Here is a 26,567-nt window from a genome sequence, read left to right as displayed (position 1 = left end):
GAGAAATCTCAAAAGCAACAGGAACTGAAACAAATATGACAAAAACAATGCACTGCATCCTGTAGTAAACCAATGAAGTTGTTCATTGAAAGCCTCTCATCTTTGCCATCAACAGACAAAGAGTATTTCCTGAAATGGACTCAGATCTTATCAGATGCCCTCTCTACTGACGACCTCTGTTCAATTCTCCAAAGCTATGATGAAAAGTGGTCTGAGGTCTTAGCTCTGAAGGAGAAACATGACAAATCAGATCTGCTAAGTAGCAAGCAAATGGAGCTTGAACAAATATCAACAAAACTACAGTCAGCCACTTTTGGCTTAGAACACATCTTTAGAGAAATGGGACAGATCTATGAAGCTCATGCATCTCTGCAGAAATTCTTAAAGTGGGGACAGACTAATTGGTCTAAATACCCTGAGCTGGCTGCAGAGCTGATGATATCAGGACACCCAATGGAACTGATGGATGGTGATGCAGGTCATGTGTCGTTAACATGGATCTCTAGTCTTTCTCTAATCTCACCTGCACCTAATTGTCACACTTGTGTCTTGTTGCCAGCTGGGTTTTCCCGTCCTGCTGTACCTGTTTGACTGTCTCTGTAGCAAGCATTCAAGTATTTCTTTGTGTTAGCTCTCTCGTGCCTGTTTGTATTGGACTGTTCTTTGACTCTGCCTTTGCTGGGTGGGGTTATGAGTGGCAAACATTTAAAAGGGCATGAGGTCTGACTAAGCGGCCATATCAAGACAGACCAGGCAGAGCTAAAAGGAAACAGAGCAACTGGTGAGTTTATATTATATAATGTTTAGTGTACAGACTTTAATTGAGCCTGTACATTTTTTATTACAGACACTGACCTCTTAAAACAACTTAATTTCAATCAGGAGAGAGTTAAGTCTTTGACGATTAGACTCCACCCTAACATTATTAATTTAAGGGGCTATGCCTTGAGCTGTACTTGATAATGCCTGGTGGAGTGTAGACACTGGTGACGATGGTGTTGGTGAGTTGATGAAAAGTGGAGGTAAAAGGGTCTGAGGAGGGTTGCCTTGATGAATAAACAAATCTAACTGGATGAGGGTGCTTCTGTGAATTCCTGTCCACACTGAAAGTTGCTGGAAAAGTCCGAAAACTATCCGACTTGGGCCAAATCCTAAGTCTCTTATTTTTCATTTCCTCGCTCCTCGATCCTCGCCATCTTGAATGATGTACCAAAGTGCTTATTTGTGCCAAGGATCGAGAATTGAGGAAGGACCTGTGAGGAGCAAGGACACTGGAGAGCAATTTTTACGGAAGTCTTTTATCGGCCGTTATGCTCTTGTTATTGATTGGCAGTTTCACACCGGAGTGAAGACAGATCAAAATTGCACTCGAGTTTATCACACCCAAGTTTAATATTTCATTTATCTCTGGATTCACTATCCCCAAAAAACAGAACAAAAGGGACATAAACATCTGTCCTCATTTATTTTTTCACGATCAATTTGTTCTATCCATTTTTATAATGGAGACCGTTAAAGTCAGAGAGAGTCTGTCTAGCAGCATACAACACTTTTACTCTCATTTATATTCAGTCTACGATAGGCTGATCATCCCTGATCATTGGGATCAACATCCTGGGTTATTAAATAAAGAATTTACAATCAGAAAATGAATTAATAGCCTGCAGATGCAAATAATAAACAACATTCTGCGACCCCAGACACAAAAGATAGATTTTTAAAATTGACAGCAACAAAATGGCTGACAGAAGTTTTGGCAAAATGTCACTGGTTAAAGTGAACGAGTGAACTGAAGTCAACTGATTGAGTTAAAGGCTGGAAGAATAACAGACAGAGAAACAAGACAAACTTCCCTTGCTGAACTTCATTTTTATACTGCAGGCTTTTTTTTATTTAACTATTTGTTGCTCTTACTTTTGTGGAATTTTTTTTTCATGGAGTACTTGCAAGCTCACTCACCCACACATTGGAGGTTTGCCTCTCTGTACTTGTGAGGACAAGTGTTGGGAAAGTTACTTTCAGAATGTAATACATAACATATATTAGTTCAATATCAAAGTATTACGTTACTTGACAATATTACTCCCTCTATGTAGATTAATACATTTCAGATTGACCGCAGTATGTGCAAGGTAGTGTTCGAGTTATGGGACCTTGTGGCCTCATTGTTTTCCTCTGAGTCACAGTCACATGATTTCTGAGAAATAGAGCTCTCTTACTTTCACTTTTAAGGTTTTAAAAGAGCAGGTGGGAGGGGATTATGAGAGGCAGACATTTAACAGGCCAGTGATCCCTCTCTCTCTGTGCAGTTTTGGGACTAAAAGGATTTCAGATGAGGCAGCCACATCTACACAGAGCAGATAGAGCTAAGGGGACACAGAACAAATGGTGTTTAAATTATATATTGTTTTGCGTACAGACTTGCCTGTACATTTTTATAACAGACATTTTTCAACTTAAGTTCAATGAGGAGAGACTTAAATGAAAAACAAACTAAAACAGCTGCTAAATTAATTTATTTTACACAACACAAGTAATTGGTGATTAGAATACACGCTAGCATTATTGTACAGGGAAATCCCCGGTGGGGTGTAGACACTGTTGATGATGGTGTTTGTGGGTTGATGAGTTTAAATTATATGCTGTCTGTTTACACACTTTAATCTGAGCATGTATATCCTATAAAACAAAAGTTGAAATTTTCAAATAACTTAAGACTGATGTTGTGAAAGTTTTCTGTGAGTTTTTTCTGCTCAAGTGTGGAAGACACACACACACACAATCACAGTTGTCTTAGTGGATTTATTAGGACCCTTGTTTACATAATGCATTCTCTAGCCCCCAACCTTAGCCATCGCCACTGTCAAATATTTTAAAAGATTATGTTGCTTGTTCATTCATCAGAATATGATGAAATATGATATGATGAAATCTTCACTTGCATTATATTCTAAAGGTACCCAAATATACTGCACATATTTCAAACATAGGCATGAAGTTATGATTGGTCATCATGACTTAGACAGGAAAATTGCAAAGTCTGCCACATTTAATGAGTAGTTAATTAATTAGGATGTTCAACATACTGTTTTATATGTAAGATGTAGTGCTTTTCTTTATCTTATCAAATAACTTGCTTAATTGGCCTCAATGGGAATGTATCTTTGCAGTGATAATGTAGTGTTGTATTTGTTTGAAGGGCTTGGTTTTGTAGAATGATTCTGTACAGATGAGGAGCAGATGAGATGGAGGCATACGATGATAACAGCACAGCAGCTGACGGAGAAGACAAGTCTGAAATCCAATCTGTACAATCTGCCACCAATGAGAATGGTAATGTTTTAAACTAGAACTTTTTATATAGAAACATTGAATGTATATGTCAGTTGAGGATCAAACGCTAAGAAATAAAAGGGACAGTTCATTCCTAAATTGAAAATACATATTTTTCCTCTTACCTGTATTTATATTTATCACTCAAGATTGTTTTTGTGTGAGTTGGTTAGAGTTGGAGATATTAGCTCTCTGGCTGCTCTCCAATATAATGAAACTTGATGGCACTCAACACAAAATCATTTGATAAACTCAACAGTAATGTAACAGAAATTATGACCCAGTTACTCAAGATAATCCCCAGACCTTGTTGTGAGCAGTTTTATGGAGGAACAATTTTCTTTCTAATAAACTACGCCCACCAACCATATCACCGCACAGAAGGAAGTGTACATCTACTGCTAGTTCACCTTGCACCAAGCTAATGTTACGGCTTAGCCAAGGAGGACACCATTCATCATTCATCATTTTTACAACTTTCATCATCACAAGAAAGAGCCTCTCAATCATTAGTAGGTGCACATTTTCTTCAGTGTGGTTATAGTTAACCAGTGTAGTTTGGTATAAAGAAAATATTTTCTACATGAAACTGCTCATGATCGTCTTTGGACTATCTTGAGTAAGCAGGTCATGATTGCTCATTTAGAAAACCTCAGCAGCAATGTTTCTTACATTGCTGCTGAGGTTTTCTAAATGATTTATTAAAATTTGATTCTAATTACTTCATCAAAGTTATGTAACTTAATACATAACTTAATACTTGATTACTTTTTGACTACTTTTGCACGAAACATAAACTGGGCAGTAAAGTCGACTGCATCGTGATGCACACAAATTTGTCCCAACGTCTTTTCCAGCACGTCGTCACAAAATATGCCAAAAGAAGGCATTCCTGCACAGTGAAAAGCTGCAAAGCAACATCTTTTTTCTCGGTTACTGCAACCAATTACAATAACTCTTATGATGTAATCTAATTATTGACTTGGGGGTCAGCTGCCTCCTTAAAATGTATCAAATGAATCATGTTAATGTGAGAAGTAAAGTCTGAAATAAAATCTTAAATACAAAATGACACAGGTCATCTAAGATTTTGAAAATATTTCACAAACTAAGGATGGTTCATTATAAAACCTTTCACAGTGCTGTTTCAGTAATTACTGCATTGTTACATATTGATGTTATTCTCTCTTTATTTTTGTTTCAGTGATACCTGAACTCACACTGGTGTTAACTGGTGATCCAAACTCTATTGAGATTAGCTCAAAAAACATCTTACTTGACCATGACGAGAAAACAAATGTGGAACAGTTTTCAACCAAACTGTATGATTTGTGTGGTCGGCACATTTTTGTTATTAACATGCTTGGCCTACAAAACATTAACAAATTCCCACTGAATCAGGGCATCCATGCTTTTCTCTTACTGTTACCACATGGTCTGCACAGCAACCATTACATTTCAGGAGTGCAGTGGTTAGAGAAGGCTTTTGGGAAAGGAATACTTTCCTATGTAATGACAGTTGTGACTCACGAGCTAGATGAAGAATGTGAAAATGCACTGAAAGATCTGAAAGCTCACAACAGTTTTGTTGAAAAAAGATACCACACATGTACAAGAAGTATGATGGATGGAAATGAGATAATAGCTCTCCTGGAAAAAATAGACGTCATGGTCTCTGAAAATGATCACCACTGCTACAGTGGACTGATGAGTGATGAAAATAAAGAGCAGAAAAGACCCTTGGAACACAAATCCCACAAAGAAGAAGGGATCAATTCCTCAGTGTTTCAACCAAACCAAACAGGTGTGATTTTTTGATGGCATTCACTGATAAAACCTACACTGGTTCATTAAAAAATTTAAATGCAATTTTACACATTTATGTAGTACATATAAAGACAGGATGATTTGCTAATTCAGTGTTATTTTTGTTAACCTTGAAATTTTCAATTTTCTGTTTTTTTCTTGCAGTTGAAGAAATTAAAAACAATGAAGCTCAAATCAAGGTGAAGGTAATCATCAATCATCATCAGGGAACATTTTTTGTTTTTTACTAAACTGCTGCATCACTTTTTGATATTGAGTATTTATGTTCATTTGCTGTTTTCTTGGCCCACTTACTACTACAAACATTCTTTATCTCAAATGCTTTCAGGTTAACTTAACTAAACTAAATCACTATTTCTTAGTGCAATCCAGTGACTAAATCTGGTGATGCTGAACACTCAGAGAGGAATTATGACAACACAGGGGAAGAGACTAAACCCCCGTCTGCAAATAATATTAAAGATAATATTTTAATGGAAACAAACACAAGTCCAACATGTCAGTGTAGTATACTTTGTTCTTCTGTTGTGCAAAATTAAGATAAATTTAAATTAAAAGTTTTTAAAAATTTAAGTAGATACAACATGTTAGATTTTTAACATACATAAACAATTTTCTTTTTAAATCCTGCAATCCACTTGGTGTGGAATTACCATGCAGTAGGCAAACTGGAAGAGAGTGCAGCTAAAACAGAGACAGAGGTGAGATCTTGTAGTCCTCTGTACTCATTGTCAAGCTGAAGCGCTTCCTTATTAATGCTACCTATTTTTTCTGAAGTTATGTTTTCTTTGTTTTTTTGTTTGTTTGTTTGTTAATTTTTTGCACTAAAACCTGAACCTTCAGCTGAGCATTGGAGCTAGTTGCCTTTTTAGTCTTTAACAGTGTTTGACTCCCTGACCCTTCTGGTTGGACACTTTCAGAAGACATGACCTTATTCTCACTGAGATATAAACCCTCTTGCATTAAGTTGTGCATGTTTCTAATCTCAGTGATTCTAAAGCTGGTGAACTGATGTCAAATAAAGTATTTTTTTTCTTAGTGTGACCCAGAGAATGAATATGGTGATGTTAAACACTCAAAGAATGATGACAACACAACCGAAGGAGGAGAATCTGAAATCAAGCATTCAGCAGCCACTGACACAGGTAACATTTTCATGAAGAGTGAAAAAGTCAACGGTAGAGCTAATGAAGCTTTTAACGTTCAAATTGATTACAGTTCATTCTATTAATAGATTAAAAAAAACATTGGTTTAAAAGGATATTACTCTGACTTTAGAATATAATATAATGTAATATATCTTTATTGTCCACCAGGGACTTTAATGTAATAACATTAATTATTCTATTGCAGAAACCATGGATGGAAATACAAGTCAAAATAAGGATAAGGTGAGATACTCCTTATTTAATTTATAAGCTGTTCATTATATCTAATTTGAGACATTTAATTTACTTTGTATGGTAAGTTTATTTACTCTTTCACAGCAGTCAGTGAAAATTTCTGAAGACATCAACAGGACGAAAGAATATAAAACACTGATTAGCAGACTTCACCTTCAAGATAAACATCAACAGAAGTTGTCAACAGCAAATTTTCTTGAAGTAGGTCCACCTTTGAAACAAGACCATGAAACGTCTGAGAAAGATCTTGCTCATACTTTTCTCCAGAGATTGATGATGTTAGACTACAGAGCCAGATATATTCCTGTAAAACAGGACAGTCATGAGGAAAGCCACTCAAAGCCTGATCCAGAGTTTGACACTGCTGACACAAATAATGATGGCTTAAGTGATTTTTTATGTTACAGTGTTGATCAACCAAAACAGACTCATGTGCATCCAATGGATGTTCATATGGCAGTATTTCACTGCTCAGACAGTTTTTTTAAGCAGAACATGATGACAAAGCTATCACAATGTCAGTACGCCTTACCTTTGCTTGTTCCTGACCCCGTCACTATGGATATTGAATGTCCTCTGTGGACTTTCAGACAAATAAAAAAAACATGGAAGGTAACTGAAATCAAAGATAATTCGAACATTGTCACCATGAAGAGTATGCACATCTGCAAAGCTGAGACCCCCATGGTGTCATTTCTTCGCCTGGGTTCATTATCTCTGTCTAAATCTCAGCTGATGAACAATTTGATCAACGACCGTCACAGCACCTTCTTCCACAGAAACGACCCAGGTAGCACCAAGTCTCGTCACTTGATGGATGGTGTGGCAGAGATTGCCTGGTACTGCCCAGCTGGAAAACCCAATGATGCCTTCACTGACTGCATCGCCTTCTGTAATCTTCATGGTGATGCTCTGTCGATTGAAAAACAGCGTGACATTCTGACTGAAAAATCATCAATCAATGTTGTTCTTCTCCCAACATCAGGAGAATGTGAAAAAAGAACTGCAGTTATGTCAAACCTTCTCAAGTCTCCGAAGCCCCTCATATGTCTTATTGCTGAAAGTGATTGTGGTGCAATTGAGAAAAAAAAAGGAAAATACATCATGGGTCTAAGGGATAAAAGTCAGTCAGATGTTTCTGAAGAGCTGAAAAAAATCATCAGAATAATTTTGTCTGGACCCCATGCATCCTTCAAGCTTGAAACCATGGCCGAGGTCTCTGGAATCAGAGTGGATGAAGATGACAAAGTCTGCCAAAATGGAAAGTCAGCTGCTATGAAAATAGTGAACTTGCTTCAGGGGATGGATGTTTCAAAGATCAAAGACACATTTCTCCCTTGTCAAGGCCAACTTTGGCACGAGTGGTGCAGAATAAACAAAGGACTGTATCACCTCAAAGGACACATTGAGAAGGAGAAATCTCAAAAGCAACAGAAACTGAAACAAATACGACAAAAACAATGCACTGTATCCTGTAGTAAACCAATGAAGTTGTTCATTGAAAGCCTCTCTTCTTTGCCATCAACAGACAAAGAGTATTTCCTGAAGTGGACTCAAATACTGGTAGATGCCCTCTCTACTGACGACCTCTCTTCAATTCTCCACAGCTATGATGAAAAGTGGTCTGAGATCCTGGCTTTGAAGAAGAAACATGACAAATCAGATCTGTTTAACAGAAAGAAAATTGAGCTTGATGAATTATCAAGAAAACTACAGTCAGCCACTTTTGGCTTAGAACACATCTTTAGAGAAATGGGACAGATCTATGAAGCTCATGCATCTCTGCAGAAAAAAACAAAGAGGGGACTGACTGACTGGTCTAAATACCCTGAGCTGGCTGCAGAGCTGATGATATCAGGACACCCAATGGAACTGATGGATGGTGATGCAGGTCATGTGCCGTTAACATGGATCTCTAGTCTTTTAGACAAAGTCATCAAGAAACTGGGCGACAAGAGAATCTTTGTTTTGTCAGTTTTGGGAGTGCAAAGCAGCGGAAAATCAACAATGCTGAATGCCATGTTTGGGTTACAGTTTGCAGTGAGTGCTGCCAGGTGCACAAAGGGCGCCTTTATGCAGCTGGTCAAAGTATCAGAGGAGATCAAGAAAGACTTTCAGTTTGACTACATTCTCGTGGTGGACACTGAAGGACTGCGTGCTCTTGAGTTGGAGGGTAACGCCATCCTTCATCACGACAATGAACTGGCAACATTTGTGGTTGGTATCGGAAACATGACACTGATCAATATATTTGGAGAGAATCCAGCTGAGATGCAAGATGTCCTGCAGATTGTTGTTCAGGCTTTCATGAGAATGAAGAAAGTTAATCTTTCTCCAAGTTGTGTGTTTGTTCACCAGAATGTTACAGATATCTCAGCTGCAGAGAAAAACTTGCATGGAAAGAGACAGCTGCAAGAAAAACTGGACAAGATGACCCAACTAGCAGCCAAAGAGGAGGTTTGTGAGGCTGAGTGCTTTAGTGACATAATTGCATTTGATGTGCAGAAAGATGTGAAATACTTCGCCCAACTATGGGAGGGAAGTCCCCCTATGGCTCCACCAAATCCTGGTTATAGTGAAAGCGTTCAGGAGCTGAAGACCATCATCCTCTCAAAGGCTTCACAGTCTGCTGGGATTACTCTCTCACAGTTCAAAAGCAAAATTCAGGACCTGTGGAATGCCCTGATGAATGAACAGTTTGTTTTCAGTTTCAAAAACACACTTGAAATCGCAGTGTACAGAAAACTTGAGGTCCAGTATGGGAACTGGACCTGGGCCCTGAGGAGCAACATGTTGACCATTGAGAACGGACTTTATACCAAAATTGAAAATGGAAAACTTGACAAGGTTGAGCTCACTTATCTTCATTTGGAAATGAACAAAACCTATGAAGAAGTCAAAAAAGCAATGACAAAATACTTTGATGATGACAGAGACAAAGAAATCTTGGTTCAGTGGCGAGGACGATTTGAAAACAAAATCAAGGAGTTTCATGATGACCAAGTGAGAGGAGTCAAAAGAAAACTGGATGAAGTCATCGAGCAGAAGAATGCCTGTAAAAAGTTAGATGATAAGAAGCCAGAGTTTGAGAACAAACTGCTACAAAAGAGCAAAGAGCTCGCTCATCAGTTCAGGGATGAAAAAGATGAAGAAAAACTTCAACAGTTCAACTCTGTTTGGAGCGGTTGGGTTAGTGAACTAACTGCAGGTACAAAACCTATTAAGGACATCAACTATGAAGGAGATCTGATAACTATCCTTCAGGAGCTTGGTTTTGAATGGGCTCTTATAGCTGAGCGTGAAAGCAGTGGCAAATACAAAAAAATATCAGAGGTTGGTGATTACATTGATTATGTATCCCTCACCAAGGAGCGAGATCTGTGCAACACAGGCCACCAATTTCATGAAAATGAGAGGAAAATTGACAGAAGAGGACAAGAAAAACATTCTGGTCCTGCAAACAGAATCTTTGAATTTGTTTCAGAGAAAGCTACAAAAGTAGAATATTACTTTAAGGGGTATTTTCAGTATGAAGGACAGAAACAGATCAGAATGCTGATTGACGACATTGAAGAACAGTCCCTTGACGCACTTAAGAGCAATCCTGTCGCTACAAGAGGCTACAGTCCAACTTACTTGCAAGAAATGGCCAACTATGTCAAAACCAAAGTGACACAGTTTGAATCAAAGAGGAAATATGCTCTGAAGAAGGAGTTTACAGTGGATCTTTTACTGTATGTGTTTGAGAGAGCAGGGACATGGCTTTTGGAGTCCCACAAGAAATTCAAAATGGACAACGATGCAGCCACTTATGTAGAAAGCAAGAAAATGCAATATTACAACATTTTCAGAAGCTTCTGCAAAGGACACTCATCTGCTGTTGTGTTTGGAGAATTGATCTGTGAGAACCTGAAGAGTTCCACTGTTGAGGCCGTCTGCAACAAAACTGCCATTGATCTTGCTGGAGAGATGAAGTGCAGTTTCCCAGCATTCAGTGGGAACAGGTTGAACTTGGAGAAACACTTGCTGAAATCACTGGCTGAGAAAGAGGACTTTGATGGTTTCATCACCTACATCCGACACCCAAGGAACCAAGCAGAGGCATTTATAAGAGAGGAAGTCCAGAAATACATTTTCGGAGACAACAGCAATAAAGCACAGACTATACTCAAGAAAAATGTCGAACACATCAGTAATCTTGTGAGTCGAGCTTTATTTGCTGCAACAGAGAAAGTCAAAACCCAAAAAGGAGACGTCGACATGTGGGTGGAGGAATTTTCTAGTTTGCTAAAAGATGAGCTAACATTTGACACCATTTCATGTCAAAACTTCAGTGACATAAACCATTTTGAATTTCTTAAAGAAGAAATAGAGAAGGGCATTGAATCTGTCATGAAGGAAGTGAGCAGCGTCTCACTGGATAAGATGAAGGAATTCAGGATGAAGCCTGATCAAATCCTCATTGATCAGCTGTGTAACTGCTGCTGGGTGACATGTCCATTCTGTGCAGCTGTTTGCACCAACACACTGGAAAATCACAGTCCTGACAAACACAGTGTCCCTTTTCATCGCCCTGCTGGGATAAATGGATGGCACTATACAAACACAGTGGAACTGGACATCAATTTTTGCACAACAAATGTTGCAAGTGATCGATGTTTCTACCCTCATCATGACTCAGAGAAGAGCATTCCTTTCAGACAGTATCAAAGTGCTGGGAAAAAGTATGCTGCATGGCAGATTACTCCTGATGAGTCTAAGCTGGCATACTGGAAATGGTTTGTATGTCAATTTCAAAAGAAACTGGAAGACCACTATAAATTTAAATTTGAGGGCAGAGGAGAAATTCCCAGTGAGTGGAGAGACCACAGTAAACAAGAAGCTATTGAAAGTCTGGATGATATGTACAATCTGTGACAGGGCCAGAAACAATCAAGTGCTACTCAAACTGTTAAAAAAAAAAAGATACAAGTTTTTTATTTGATTGAGGGAGTTGAACGATGGCAATGATGAGGATGAGGCCATATAAAACTGCCAGTCCATAATCTGATCAACATGTATCTTCATTCTTTGTGCAGTATAACATTAGAAAGGATTCCCAGGTGTAATTTCAGTTTAATGTTTGTTAGCCATAAAAGGATCAAAATGATCAGCTATATCACAATTAATCATAGGTTTTTGTTTTATATTCTTTTGTTAAATTTTAAACAATGCTGAAGATGCATGAAATGTGAGAATTTTAAAGGAAAATTAATCAAATCAAATTAAAGTTTTTAAGTTGTTATATAATGGACAAAAATTATCTGAATGCTGTAAGTTGTGTTCTTTTTCAGTGCATATAATTTGCTATGATAGCATTTTTCCTATTCATCCAAATGTGTGCATTCTTAAACATGAGATGCAAGACCTTTTCTTATTACAGTTTTTTAAGTTTTAAAGAGTAAACAAAGGTGTAGGGTTTGGGACTGTATTGTGAACATAATTTAAGTAATTTGAGAAAAGGGATGCCAGTTGTTATTTTTTTTTTACCTTTTTTTTTTTACAATACGTATGTCATTAAAAGGCATCATAACAAGGGACTTAAGCTTTGCAGTTTTGATTAAGGTTGTATATAAATATTTCTGTGTTAGTATTGGAAACCTTTATGAGGTATTTTGAAAGAATTTATGTAACAATAATGATGATGAGATTGCAGTGGTGAAATGTTGATTATGAAAATGCAAAACAGATGTATCCAAGACTTGCTGAGTTATGAGAAGTTGAAATATTAAGTAAAAATAGAATGCTTTTTTTTACATTTGTTTTGCTAATCTTTAGCTGTTTGCAAACTTTGCTTTTTTTTTAAAGAATTTGATGAAAGAGGCTTTATCATTTTAACTTTGTCAAGTACATGAAGTATTTTTTTTACTTTATCCAATTTTAAATCATCTTATTACTATTACTTATTACTACTCCTTAATACGGTTTCTATTGGAATTGATTCTGTTGTTTGTTGATCAGACTCTTGTCATTACCACGTTGTATCATATTTTTAATTACCAACAGAAATATCATTCATTGCAAGGAAAAAATAAAGACTTTTTCTCAACATTCATATTGTGAACTTCTTGTTCAAGTACATTTTCATATGACCCAAAAATCAGTGGTGTTCATTTTGTCTGTTTTTTTTACGTACATTTTTTTCCCTTAGTCCTGAGGTCTAAAGTCCTTGTTTGTTTTAGTCATATTTTGTCAACCTCAACAGGCCTGGACTTCCACTGAAAAGGTGATTGATGTTTTAAGTGGGATACCTGGAGGTAAACAACATGTACTCCTAAATTTTAAGCTTATGTAGTACTTTGCTACACTTTACTGGCTGATATAAAGCTTTAATGACCCAATTAAAAAATTCAGTCGCCCTCCCAGACTGACAAACTGGGCTATAGATTAAGCAAAACCACACAGTGAAATTAGAGTGAATGTAAGGGGATGAATGAATGGTCATGAAAACTTAAAGGCTGACCAAGTAACTAGTAAATCAGGATACAACCAAGAATGTGTATCCAGACTGACCCAGCCTTGTATAAGATTCTCCCAAAACAAGACATGCATTGTCTGTCTGAACTCTATTAATATAAAACACACCATATTTCCACCAAAGACATAATGTGGCACAACAGTTATCTGTGATGGATAATTTTACTCATGAAAGTATGACAAAGTGTTACTTTTCAGAGTTAACTCTGTGACATTAAAGTCTTGCAGCAAACTGTCAGTACCCTGAAGTAACCTAAATGTAAATAAAATGTTTCAGCCAAGAGAAAAAATGCTGCCCTTTAGACCACGGTGTATGAGTTTTTGACTTTTTTTTTTTTTTTTTGCATTGACAAAGTCCATTGCTGGGTTGGATCTTTTAATGTGTAACTCCATCATCTTGGCAGTTATCTTTTTTTAGAGCCAGGAACCTTTCATGAAAGCCAGTCCTATTTGGACAGGTTTGCATATTTGTCATTCAACTGAGGAAAAGAGTTTGAATCAGTCTGGGTCAACCCTGTGGAGTAGCCTCCTCACAGTGAATCTGCTTTCTCTGTTTTCAAGACCTATTTGAGCAGCTCAAAAGAAAAAAGAAAATTGGCCAACCTTGTATTAAAGTGCCAAATAGTGTTTGTCGAAAAAACTGTTCAAACTGATGATACTCTATCTAGCTTTAAATAAAGTAGTTACAAGTAGAGTTATGTTAAAAATTGTCATTACCAAAAGCTAAAAAAAAAAAGGTTTTGAATAGGCTGCTGAAACTGTGTGGCCCATTGTCATTTTCTGTTTTTTAAAGTCTGGCTCAAAGGAATTGGTGACTGAATCACCCTTCCTTAAAATCCCCCTCCCAGACAACAATGATAACATAGCAGCAGAAGGAGGAGGGTCTCGAACCAAATCTGTGCCATCAACAAACATAAAGGAAATATTTGTAGTTAGGGTTAAAAGTCCTGAATCATCAGCCAACTATGTCATTTGGTGCTTGTACTGCACTGCAGCAGCACTTGATTACTTAAGAGTAAGGGCACTCCAAAAAAGGAGAGGAGAAGTCATCTAGTCTTAAGGTTTTGTTTTAAAACTATAATCAGGAGCAGTTCGAATAAAAACTGAAAACTTGAGACCGGATTAATGCCTCTCCTCTGGACTAACCTCTTCTTATGTGTTAAATATCAGTCTATCTAAAAGCACAAAGATTCTTGTAGCAGCTGCAGCTCTGCCTGCAACAAATGCTCAGTGTTGATAGCAGTGAGTGCTTGGCTGTGTTTGAGCTATGGGACCACTCAGACTGTTGTTTTCCTCTTAGTCACATGGTTTCCTAGAAATAGGGCTCTCTTACTTTCACTTTCAGGGTTGTACTGACTGACCTAGCTCTCTTACTCCCACGTGTCCCTTTCTCATCACTGATTTACAAGTAATGTGCCTGCAGTGTTTCTCATCCCCCTCCATGCATTACACCACATCAGATTTGTTAAGAGCCAATAGGAGGAGTTTGTGAGGGGCGGACCTAGAATTAAACAGGCCTCTGATCTGCCTATATACTGGGGCTGTAAGGATTTCTGAAAAAGCAGCCATATCTACGCAGACCAGGCAGAGCTGAGGAGACACAGATCAAATGGTGAGTTTATATCAAATGCTGTTTTGTGTGCAGACTTAAAATCTGAGCATGTGCTGCTTTTATTAGACACTTAATTTTCAGTTTCATATTGTGAGTTTCTGAAGTCTGCATGACTTGCATTAATGCGCGCACACACACACTTGTCTTTCTATACATGTGAGGACTATCTTTGACAGAATGCGTTCCCTGTCCCCTAAACCCAAACTAACTAAATTAATTTACTTTCATACTCCTTTTGACTGCAGTTCTGTAACTGTAATCTTCCAATGCTTGCCATTTTAAAAATATTTTGTCATATCTGCTCATCATGAGTTATTATTTATCACACAATACATTGTAACAACCTCTTGCGCCCTGCTGAATAAGACAGGAAATTTGCAATACCTGTGTTTTACAAAGTTTTACAAACAGAACAATCATCAGGATGTTATCCAGTATGTCTTATTTGATGTAGTGCCTTTATTTATGGTATCAAATCAATCAGCTTGAGTGGTTATGTGCATTTGAAGAAATATTTTTTGAGATATTTGTCTGAATGGCTCTGCCATACAGTATGACTCTAAAGATGAAGAGCAGATAAGATAGATGCAAATGATGACAACACAGCAACAGCAGCAGCAGCAGCAGGACAAGATTCTGAAACCAAACCTGTAATATCAACAAAAACAAAATAAATGTTTGGAGAAAGGCTTAAAAGCCCCAAATTATCAGTCTTACAGCCCCACTTAGTGCTTGTACTGCACTACAGTTGCACTTGGTTAATTAGGAGTAAGGTCACTCCAAAAAGCCCAAAGGAATTGATCTTATATAATCCCTGGTAAATATTATGTCTTTCTAAATACTTTTATGTCAGGTGTAGCTCTGGATGTAACAAAAGCTTCTATTTTGACATCACTGTGTACTTGGCTGAGTTTGAACAGTGTGACCTTTTAGCCTCGTGTTTTTTCCCTTAAAGTCACAAGGGTTTCTGCAAAGAGAGCTCTCTTACTTCAACTTTCGGTTTTTGTTGTCTATAAAGGCTGGGTACTGAAAGGATTTATGACAAGGCAGCCTTATTTACACAAACAGGGCAGAGCTACTAAGACATAGAACATATGGTGAGTTTAAATAAAATATTGTTTTTGTCTAGGCTATAGACTTAAAAACTGAGCATGTGCAGTTTTTATAATAGATATAGACCTTTTCAAACTATTTCAGTTACACAAATGATTATTCTTGATAAGTCTTTGCTGCTCTGACTCTCTCTCTCTCTCACACACACACACACACACACACACTTGTTTTTCTATACTTTTGAGGACTGTTATTCACAAAATGCATTCCCTGTCCCCTAACCCAAAAAACTCTACCCTAAACCTAACTCAAACCTGAACCTATACTCTACTCTACAATTAAATTTGAAACGGTCTGTCTTTCATGCAAGCATTTCACAAATATAAACATTTAACCAACAGGGGTCAGTTTTGAGCTCTGACTCTAATGTAGTTCAAATGAACTTTCCACTCCAGCTGACTGCAGTTTAACCCAAAACTTAAATATTTCTATTTTCATACAGTAGTTCATCTACTCTTGTCTGCCTCACTGATAGATTAGAGATGTTCTTTTTTTAACTCTGATTGTCTGAATGGGATGTTTCAGTAGTTGGTAAATGGTTGGTTGGTAGTTGGTAAAGGCACTCTTGTGATTTCCTCTATTAGCCATTTTCAAAAAGATCTGTCATGCTTGCTCATCATGAATTATATTCATGAAAGAACACACAAAAAATCATGCAAAGTACATCACGCCCCCTTTGGCCATGCTGATTATGACAGGAAATTTGCCATGTCTGCAACATTTCATGAGCAGCAAAATCAGCAGGATGTAACCCAAAATATTTATCTGTAATATGCATAACCTATTTTCATCAAATCAAGTAATTTGTTCAATCATCTTGAATAATAATGTGCATTTCCAGTGATAGTTTATGTTGTATTTGTCTAAATGGTTTTGCCATAGATGAAGAGCAGATAAGATGGAGGAAGACAATGATGACAACACAACAACTAGAGGAGGATGGGGGTCTAATTTCACATCTGTACCCTTTGCAGCCAACAAGAAAGGTAACACTTTAAACAAGAATTGATTGTTAAGTAACATTATTTATAGATTATATCTCAGTTGGGCTTCAAACACTATTACTAATAATCAAAATGAATCAATTTAATCATTTGAATCTGAATATTGGTTTATTACCTTATGTTTTGTCATTGCATTATAAAACATTTCACAATGCTGTTTCAGTAATTACTGCATTGTTACATAGTGATGTTATTCTCTCTTTATTTTTGTTTCAGTGATACCTGAACTCACACTGGTGTTAATTGGTGATACAAACTCTGTTGAGATTGGCTCAAAAAACATCTTACTTGACCATGACGAGCAAACAAATATGGAACAGTTTTCAACCAAACTGTATGATTTGTGTGGTCGGCACATTTTTGTTATTAACATGCTTGGCCTACAAAACATTAACAAATTCCCACTGAATCAGGAAATCCATGCTTTTCTCTTACTGTTACCACATGGTCTGCACATCAACCATTACATTTCAGGAGTGCAGTGGTTAGAGAAGGCTTTTGGGAAAGGAATACTTTCCTATGTAATGACAGTTGTGACTCACGAGCTAGATGAAGAATGTGAAAATGCACTGAAAGATCTGAAAGCTCACAACAGTTTTGTTGAAAAAAGATACCACACATGTACAAGAAGTATGATGGATGGAAATGAGATAATAGCTCTGCTGGAAAAAATAGACGTCATGGTCACTGAAAATTTTCACCACTGCTACACTGGACTGGTGCGTGATGAAAATAATTGGCAGAAAAAACACATAGACCACAAAGCCCTCAATGGAGAAAGGAGCGATACCTCATTGTTTCAGCAAAATCAAATAGGTGAGATTTGAATGTTGTCATTCACAGATAACATCCATGCTCCTTTATGAAGATATTATGGACAAACCTTACTAAAAGCTTTGATTTTAAACCTTTAAAAGGAGTAGGTGTGGGTATTGGCATATCCTAGGCTTTTGGCTTTACAACACAGATCCCTAACAAACCTACACAGGTACCTCTTTTCCTACAGAAAATAAGAAAATTAATCATTTTTCCTTGTATTTCAACGGATATATGATCACAAGAGTAAAGTAGCACTAACTGTTTTCAAACATACATGTACAAACGCCAATACATTTTCATATGCATTTTTGATACTCCACTTAAATAAATAAAAAAAATCAATCATTTCTTTAAAAAAAGTAATTATTTTTAATGTCTTTTTAGTGATTAAACCTGCTTAACAGTGTGATTAGGGTTGTGCACAGGGTGTGAAAGATTGCAGATGAATGCAACTGCAGTTGTCAAGTCTCTTAAGCACAGCACAACCAAAATCACGTCACATAAGCTGCAGAACTAACCAAAACATGTAACTGAATCACACTGAGAAACTATTAACTGTTTTGTATATATAATTTCATTTAGCTGAAATTATAACAAATTCAAAAATATCAAAGATGGAAAAAACCCTTCCAATATGATTCTAATATTTTCTTTGAGGTATAAAAACTTAAATGCTTGTTGTTGCCTGAAAAGGGTGATATTGTGTCCATGATAAAATCATCTGCAAAACTTTATGGAATTTGACACTGACACTCATAATGAACATTGGATGATTTGCTAATCCAGTGTTACTATTTTAACTTTTAACTTGTACTATCTTCTTTTTCTTTTTGCTACAGGAGAAGAAATGGAGAAGAATGCTGCTGAAATCCCAATGGAGGTATGATCGGTAGTGATCATAATTATAAAACAATAATTGCTGGTTTATCTAAAACTACTTAACTGAAGTTTGGATTTCTGCATATCATTTTAACTTGCTGACATTTATTGTATTCTTGTAAAATTGGTGCACAACCGTAAGTCCATCACTTTTTATGTTCTACATTTATCTTGCTGCTGTTTTGTGTGCGGTAACTAGGTGAACTAATGTAAAGGTCATAAAAAACCCCATGTTTTCATAGTGTGATCCAGTGAATGAACCAGATGGTGCTGAACACACAGGAGGAGACTATAAAATCAAGTGTGTACCATCTGCACCCAAGAAGAAAGGTAACAATTCATGAATCATTTAATTATACAATAAAATCAAAACATCAAAGTAGAACTAATAGAGGTTTTAACATGCAAAATAACTGACAATCACCAAAATATACGTCGGCTGATTTTTTCCTCTGATTCATTGTTGTCCTGCAGCTTCATTATGCATGGATGAGAGAGGAAAAAAGGACAAGGTAAAGGAATAATTAACTCCATGTCTCTTTGTATGATATCATAATCATCAACATACAGGACATGTGTATTTATTTATTTATTTATTTATTTATTTACAGCAGTCCATGAACATTTCTGAAGATATCAACAGGAAGAAAGAATATCTAAGAGAAACTGAAACCCTCATTGGCAGACTTCACCTACAACATAAATATGAAAAGAAACTGTCACCAGCAGATTTTCTTAAAGTAGGTCCACCTTTGAAACAGAACAATGAAACATCTGAGAAGGATCTTGCTCATACTTTTCTCCAGAGGTTGATGATGTTAGACTACAGAGCCAGATATATTCCTGTAAAACAGGACAGTCATGAGGAAAGCCACTCAAAGCCTGATCCAAAGTTTGACACTGTTGACACAGACGATGATGACTTAGATGCTCTTTTTAGCTTCACTGTAGACTCTAATCAACCAAAACAGACTCATGTACATCCAATGGATGTTCAAATGGCAGTGTTTCACTGCTCAGACAGTTTTTTTAAGCAGAACATGATGACAAAGCTATCACAATGTCAGTATGCCTTACCTTTGCTTGTTCCTGACCCCGTCACTATGGATATTGAATGTCCACTGTGGACTCTCAGACAAATAAAAAAAACATGGAAGGTAACTGAAATAAAAGAGGATTCGAACATTGTCACCATGAAGAGTATGCACATCTGCAATGCTGAGACCCCCATGGTGTCATTTCTTCGCCTGGGTTCATTATCTCTGTCTAAATCTCAGCTGATGAACACTTTGATCAACGACCGTCACAGCACCTTCTTCCACAGAAACTGCCCAGGTAGCACCAAGTCTCGTCACTTGATGGATGGTGTGGCAGAGATTGCCTGGTACTGCCCGGCTGGAAAACCCAATGATGCCTTCACTGACTGCATCGCCTTCTGTAATCTTCATGGTGATGCTCTGTCGATTGAAAAACAGCGTGACATTCTGACTGAAAAATCATCAATCAATGTTGTTCTCGTCCCAACTTTAGGAAAAGGTGACAAAAGTACTGCAGTTATCTCTGCCCTCTACAAGTCTCCAAAGCCTCTCATTATTCTCATTGCTGATATTGATTGTGGTGCTGTTCAGATGAAAGGGGAAAACTACAAAATGGGTCTAAGGGACAGAAGCCAGTCAAATGTTTCTGAGGAGCTGAAAAAAATCATTGGAAGAATTTTGTCTGGACCCCATGCATCCTTCAAGCTTGAAACCATGGCCGAGGTCTCTGGAATCAGAGTGGATGAAGATGACAAAGTCTGCCAAAATGGGAAAACAGCTGCTATGAAAATAGTGGGCTTGCTACAGGGGATGGATGTTTCAAAGATCAAAGACACATTTCTCCCTTGTCAAGGCCAACTTTGGCACGAGTGGTGCAGAATAAACAAAGAACTGTATCACCTCAAAGGACACATTGAGAAGGAGAAATCTCAAAAGCAAAAACAACTGATGCAAATAAGACAAAATCAATGCACTGCATCCTGTAGTAAACCAATGAAGTTGTTCATTCAAAGCCTCTCTTCTTTGCCATCAACAGACAGAGGGTATTTCCTGAAGTGGACTCAGATCTTAATAGATGCCCTCTCTACTGACGACCTCTCTTCAATTCTCCAAAGCTATGATGAAAAGTGGTCTGAGGTCTTGGTTTTGAAGAAGAAACATGACAAATCAGATCTGTTTAACAGAAAGAAAACTGAGCTTGATGAAATATCAAGAAAACTACAGTCAGCCACTTTTGGCTTAGAACACATCTTTAGAGAAATGGGACAGATCTATGAAGCTCATGCATCTCTGCAGAAGAAAACAGAGAGGGGACAGACTGACTGGTCTAAATACCCTGAGCTGGCTGCAGAGCTGATGATATCAGGACACCCAATGGAACTGATGGATGGTGATGCAGGTCATGTGCCGTTAACATGGATCTCTAGTCTTTTAGACAAAGTCATCAAGAAACTGGGCGACAAGAGAGTTTTTGTTTTGTCAGTTTTGGGAGTGCAAAGCAGTGGTAAATCAACAATGCTGAATGCCATGTTTGGGTTACAGTTTGCAGTGAGTGCTGCCAGGTGCACAAAGGGCGCCTTCATGCAGTTGGTCAAAGTATCAGAGGAGATCAAGAAAGACTTTCAGTTTGACTACATTCTCGTGGTGGACACTGAAGGACTGCGTGCTATTGAGTTAGAGGGTAATGACATCCTTCACCACGACAATGAACTGGCAACATTTGTTGTTGGTTTGGGAAACATGACACTGATCAACATATTCGGAGAGAATCCAGCTGAGATGCAAGATGTCCTGCAGATTGTTGTTCAGGCTTTCATGAGGATGAAGAAAGTTAAACTTTCTCCAAGTTGTGTGTTTGTTCACCAGAATGTTACAGATATCTCAGCTGCAGAGAAAAACTTGCATGGAAAGAGACAGCTGCAAGAAAAACTGGACAAGATGGCCCAACTAGCAGCCAAAGAGGAGGTTTGTGAGGCTGAGTGCTTTAGTGACGTAATTGCATTTGATGTGCAGAAAGATGTGAAATACTTCGCCCAACTATGGGAGGGAAGTCCCCCTATGGCTCCACCAAATCCTGGTTATAGTGAGAGCGTTCAGGAGCTGAAGACCATCATCCTCTCAAAGGCTTCACAGTCTGCTGGGATTACTCTCTCACAGTTCAAAGTCAAAATTCAGGACCTGTGGAATGCCCTGATGAATGAACAGTTTGTTTTCAGTTTCAAAAACACACTTGAAATCGCAGTGTACAGAAAACTTGAGGTCCAGTATGGGAACTGGACCTGGGCCCTGAGGAGCAACATGTTGACCATTGAGAACGGACTTTATACCAAAATTGAAAATGGAAAACTTGACAAGCTTGAGCTCACTTGTCTTCATTTGGAAATGAACAAAACCTATGAAGAAATCAAAAAAGCAATGACAAAATACTTTGATGATGACAGAGACAAAGAAATCTTGGTTCAGTGGCGAGGACGATTTGAAAACAAAATCAAGGAGTTTCATGAGGACCAAGTGAGAGGAGTCAAAAGAAAACTGGATGAAGTCATCGAGCAGAAGAATGCCTGTAAAAAGTTAGATGATAAGAAGCCAGAGTTTGAGAACAAACTGCTACAAAAGAGCAAAGAGCTCGCTCATCAGTTCAGGGATGAAAAAGATGAAGAAAAACTTCAACAGTTCAACTCTGTTTGGAGCGGTTGGGTTAGTGAACTAACTGCAGGTACAAAACCTATTAAGGACATCAACTATGAAGGAGATCTGATAACTATCCTTCAGGAGCTTGGTTTTGAATGGGCTCTTATAGCTGAGCGTGAAAGCAGTGGCAAATACAAAAAAATATCAGAGGTTGGTGATTACATTGATTATGTATCCCTCACCAAGGAGCGAGATCTGTGCAACACAGGCCACCAATTTCATGAAAATGAGAGGAAAATTGACAGAAGAGGACAAGAAAAACATTCTGGTCCTGCAAACAGAATCTTTGAATTTGTTTCAGAGAAAGCTACAAAAGTAGAATATTACTTTAAGGGGTATTTTCAGTATGAAGAACAGAAACAGATCAGAATGCTGATTGACAATATTGAAGAACAGTCCCTTGACGCGCTTAAGAGCAAACCTGTCGCTACAAGAGGCTACAGTCCAACTTATTTGCAAGAAATGGCCAACTATGTCAAAAACAAAGTGACACAGTTTGAATCAAAGAGGAAATATGCTCTGAAGAAGGAGTTTACAGTGGATCTTTTACTGTATGTGTTTGAGAGAGCAGGGACATGGCTTTTGGAGTCCCACAAGAAATTCAAAATGGACAACGATGCAGCCACTTATGTAGAAAGCAAGAAAATGCAATATTACAACATTTTCAGAAGCTTCTGCAAAGGACACTCATCTGCTGTTGTGTTTGGAGAACTGATGTGTCAGAAACTGAAGAGTTCCACTGTTGAGGCCGTCTGCAACAAAACTGCCATTGATCTTGCTGGAGAGATGAAGTGCAGTTTCCCAGCATTCAGTGGGAACAGGTTGAACTTGGAGAAACACTTGCTGAAATCACTGGCTGAGAAGGAAGACTTTGAAGGTTTCATCACCTACATCCGACACCCAAGGAACCAAGCAGAGGCATTTATAAGAGAGGAAGTCCAGAAATACATTTTCGGAGACAACAGCAATAAAGCACAGACTATACTCAAGAATAATGTCGAACACATCAGTAATCTTGTAAATCGAGCTCTATTTGCTGCAACAGAGAAAGTCAAAACTCAAAGAGGACACACAGACATGTGGGTGGAGGAATTTTCCAATTTGCTAAAAAATGAGCTAACATTCGAAACCATCTGTTGTCAAAATTTCAGTGACATAAACCATTTTGAATTTCTTAAAGAAGAGATTGAGAAGGGCCTTGAATCTGTCATGAAGGAAGTGAGCAGTGTCTCACTGGATAAGATGGAGGAATTCAGGATGAAGCCTGATCAAATCCTCATTGATCAGCTGTGTAACTGCTGCTGGGTGAAATGTCCATTCTGTGCAGCTGTTTGCACCAACACACTGGAAAATCACAGCCCCGATGACCACAGTGTCCCTTTTCATCGATCTGCTGCAGTCAATGGTGTGCATTTCAAAAACACAGTGATAATGAGTCTTGAATTCTGCACAACAAATGTTGCAAGTAATGGAAGTTTTTACCTTCATCAAGATTCAGATGTGCTCATTTCTTATAAACAGTACAGAACTGCCGGACCATATTATGCCAACTGGAGAATCACTCCTGATGAGTCCAAGCTGAAATACTGGACATGGTTTGTGTGCCGATTTCAGAAGCAACTGGAAGACCTCTATAAATTACAATTTCACGGCTTGGGTGAAATCCCCAGTGAGTGGAAAACACACACCAAGGAAGAAGCTATTAAAAGTCTGGATGAAATGTTCAATCTGTGAGAGAGCCAACACCAAAACCTTGCTAAAAATCATGATATTTGACCTGACAGTCATCAGATTTCTAGATAAAAAGGTACACGATTTTAGTACACTGGTACACAAAAAACAAATTGCTTTATCCAAACTAACATTCCTAACAAAACAGTGCAAAAGAATTGTAATCTTGAAAATTTAGAGAGTTGGAAAAAAGCTTAAATACAGTAAGATTCATTTTAAATCAATAATTTATACATAAAGTTGCATAGTGAGGATTTCTGATTATGAAAACTGCTTCTGTGAAGGTTAATCACAGCATATGTTTTTTTTTATTATTATTTTAAAGAGACAGCGAGAGTACTGATGAAGTTTCATTTCTTTTTTAATCAAAATACATGAAATCTGAAGTTCAATGAACACTTAAAGAGATGTGATGTTGTTGTAGCTAATGGAGGGTATATTTCGTTGATAACCTGTATAATTATCTTCATGAAAATTTCATCATAAAATTAAATCAGCCAAGTATAATCTGTATTTTTGCATGTCATATGCCTTGTTATGGAAATTGTTGTGTCAAAATGCTCATGTGCTTGTAGGTGCCAAATTCTGACGAAGTATATGCATAATGAAATATAACCTAAGCTAGACTGATGTGAACTGTAATATCATGCAAGGATAAAAGCCTGGAGCAGTAGTAGTCTTCTTTTGATAAGCATGTGCCTGTTTGTATGAAAGAATGATGTACAAGTATTAACTGCAATTTTTCTTCAGGCGCCTTAATGAGCGCCTTCTCCGAGCATACTTGAAGGTTTTTGTCTGCAACAGACAAAAACAACAGATTTAATCACAGATTTAATCATTCAAATACAAATGAAATCATCTTAAGGAACATGTCATAAATAAGTGTTTAAGGATGGTTTATGTTTCTGTAGCCTTTAAGGGTCAAGCTGTGTTACGTTTGTCTCATTTCATCCGGTCTTATTATATCCACACAAGTATGAGATTTTTAACTAATTATAATCATGCTATGTCCTTATTATTCTGTTATCCAAAAGTGATGTAAATAAGTCATTGAGAAGAAATCTGTTGAATTTAACCTTACGTGTTCTAATAAAAAATAATACTTTATATCTATTGAAAGGTTTCATAGTGTTTCTGAAATGACAGTCTCAATTTCCTCCATCAAGCCTGTCATAGACCACAGTGCATTAGTGCCTTATGTTGTACTTTTCATATTCAAGGTTTATACATACTACTACCATATCCTGTGGTATCACTTTTGTCTGTATTATTATGTATATTATATTTTTAAGACATAAAGTACAGGAAATTTGATAAAAGTATTTTTCAAACCTTTAGGATCTTTGCACATCTACGTATGGAAACTGTGAGCAAGTTTGCAAAAAGAGAGGTGTTTCCTGTTCTTCCTCCGTTAATAATCAATCAGCAGCAGTGTTTAAATAACACACTTTTGTTTAACACAATAACACACACAAACACACCATTCCCCTGTGAGGGAAACAGCTGCACTCTTCACATCCGAGGGTAATTATTTATACCATGAATCAATTAAAGCGTTCCCTTTAAAGAACTGAAGCCTTACCTATTATCATTAGATATAATTATTAATTTCCCTTTCAGCTGCTCTTCAATTTAAACTCCTAAGAAATAATAATGATCCAATTATAATGAACCATCCGTCATGACTCTGATTCACTCTTTGGAGAGATAAAGTTAAATCAGTAATAACAGTGTGGAATGGAAGGAAACAGGAAGTCTAGCATTTGGAGCCAGGAAAGGTGCAGAGTCTGTAAAAGGGGGCGGGGACCTCACCTGGGCCTTCTTTGCCACACTGAGACACACCTGAGAGAGAGCAGCTGAAACCAGCCTTTGATTTGGGAGGCCTCATTTTTAAAATGTGTTCAAAAGCATGCTTTTAAGAGTACATTTTTACAACCATCTATTTGTTTTAGCTCATATTGTTCAGGGATTTTTAAAATCATGTGTTTGGTAGATTCTGCATGTTTGGTGAGGGACCAAACCTTTGGGTGATTGCTTAGGTTCGTCAGCCAAGAAACAAATTATGCTTAAGCAGAACAAAGATGTTTTTAAAATATGTTTTTTCTTTTAACTTGACTGCAGTCACCTGCATGTATCAGACTGGGGCGGGAGGTTGTGTTTCTATATAATAATTACTTTCTAATTACTTTTTATCTTGTTTTGTAAAGTGTTTCTTTTGGCATTTTCTTTTGCTTATAAATTTGCTTTTGTTTTTTCTAATTTTCAAACAAAGAAACATAGAGGAGTCAACCATTGTTTGAGATTTTAATGTTATTTGACCTGTTACCTAAATGGTCCATTTTCTATTTTTAATTTTTCTTGTGGGGCTTGTCTGCTGTTTTAAATGATTGAGTGGCAGCCATCTTCTATGGTCTGGTTTGAGTCACCTTAGCTTGCTGCTAGTAGGTGATCTGAGTGTTTCGGGGCTGTTTTTGATTAATGCATTAACTGGACTATTTACTCCACACCTTTTTTTAATTAAATTCCTCGCTACTGATAAGTTGGTTTTATGATATAGATATGGGTTTGTTGGCACCTGCATATCCTCATCTGTTTCAGTGTC

The 26,567-nt window shown here is 37.4% G+C and overlaps 2 protein-coding genes across 17 annotated transcripts; both read left to right on the top strand.

Annotated features, from left to right (window-relative positions):
• The first annotated feature begins 712 nt into the window (after positions 1–712).
• LOC121939669 (interferon-induced very large GTPase 1-like) lies at positions 713–25,072 on the top strand. 6 transcript variants are annotated; one of them, XM_088069406.1, is made up of 7 exons: positions 713–781; positions 16,687–16,790; positions 17,025–17,624; positions 18,467–18,507; positions 18,749–18,836; positions 18,981–19,018; positions 19,118–25,072. In XM_088069406.1, exons 2-7 carry the CDS (start codon positions 16,703–16,705, stop codon positions 23,966–23,968), a joined length of 5,706 nt encoding a protein of 1,901 aa, XP_087925532.1. In that variant the 5' UTR covers positions 713–781; positions 16,687–16,702; the 3' UTR covers positions 23,969–25,072. The 6 variants fall into 6 exon arrangements, with proteins under 6 accessions (XP_087925532.1, XP_087925536.1, XP_087925533.1 ...); XM_088069407.1 differs by lacking the exon at positions 713–781 and adding an exon at positions 3,255–3,333; XM_088069408.1 differs by lacking the exon at positions 713–781 and adding an exon at positions 14,554–14,691 and having other exon boundaries at positions 19,121–25,072.
• Positions 3,200–12,657, top strand: LOC121940009 (interferon-induced very large GTPase 1-like). 11 transcript variants are annotated; one of them, XM_088069398.1, is made up of 8 exons: positions 3,200–3,333; positions 4,538–5,137; positions 5,305–5,339; positions 5,523–5,622; positions 5,824–5,861; positions 6,200–6,305; positions 6,514–6,551; positions 6,648–12,657. In XM_088069398.1, exons 1-8 carry the CDS (start codon positions 3,246–3,248, stop codon positions 11,478–11,480), a joined length of 5,838 nt encoding a protein of 1,945 aa, XP_087925524.1. In that variant the 5' UTR covers positions 3,200–3,245; the 3' UTR covers positions 11,481–12,657. The 11 variants fall into 11 exon arrangements, with proteins under 11 accessions (XP_087925524.1, XP_087925523.1, XP_087925522.1 ...); XM_088069397.1 differs by having other exon boundaries at positions 5,821–5,861; XM_088069396.1 differs by having other exon boundaries at positions 5,305–5,345.
• Positions 25,073–26,567: the final 1,495 nt, after the last annotated feature.

Source organism: Plectropomus leopardus, chromosome 18 (assembly GCF_026936395.1).
Source record: "Plectropomus leopardus strain MGB_pleo_1.0 chromosome 18, ASM2693639v1, whole genome shotgun sequence".
Classification (NCBI taxonomy): domain Eukaryota; kingdom Metazoa; phylum Chordata; class Actinopteri; order Perciformes; family Serranidae; genus Plectropomus; species Plectropomus leopardus.
The sequence above is the reverse complement of the archived record's forward strand: the minus strand, read 5'-3'. Positions and strand labels throughout refer to the sequence as shown.

Coding starts and splice junctions, on each gene's coding strand:
- LOC121939669 (XM_088069406.1), top strand. CDS start 16,703: ATGGAGGAAGACAATGATGACAACACAACAACTAGAGGAGGATGGGGG. Junction 16,791..17,024: donor CTTTGCAGCCAACAAGAAAG/GTAACACTTTAA, acceptor TTTTTGTTTCAG/TGATACCTGAACTCACACTG. Junction 18,837..18,980: donor ATCTGCACCCAAGAAGAAAG/GTAACAATTCAT, acceptor GTTGTCCTGCAG/CTTCATTATGCATGGATGAG.
- LOC121940009 (XM_088069394.1), top strand. CDS start 3,246: ATGGAGGCATACGATGATAACAGCACAGCAGCTGACGGAGAAGACAAG. Junction 5,623..5,820: donor GTCTGCAAATAATATTAAAG/ATAATATTTTAA, acceptor ATTACCATGCAG/TAGGCAAACTGGAAGAGAGT. Junction 6,306..6,513: donor TTCAGCAGCCACTGACACAG/GTAACATTTTCA, acceptor ATTCTATTGCAG/AAACCATGGATGGAAATACA.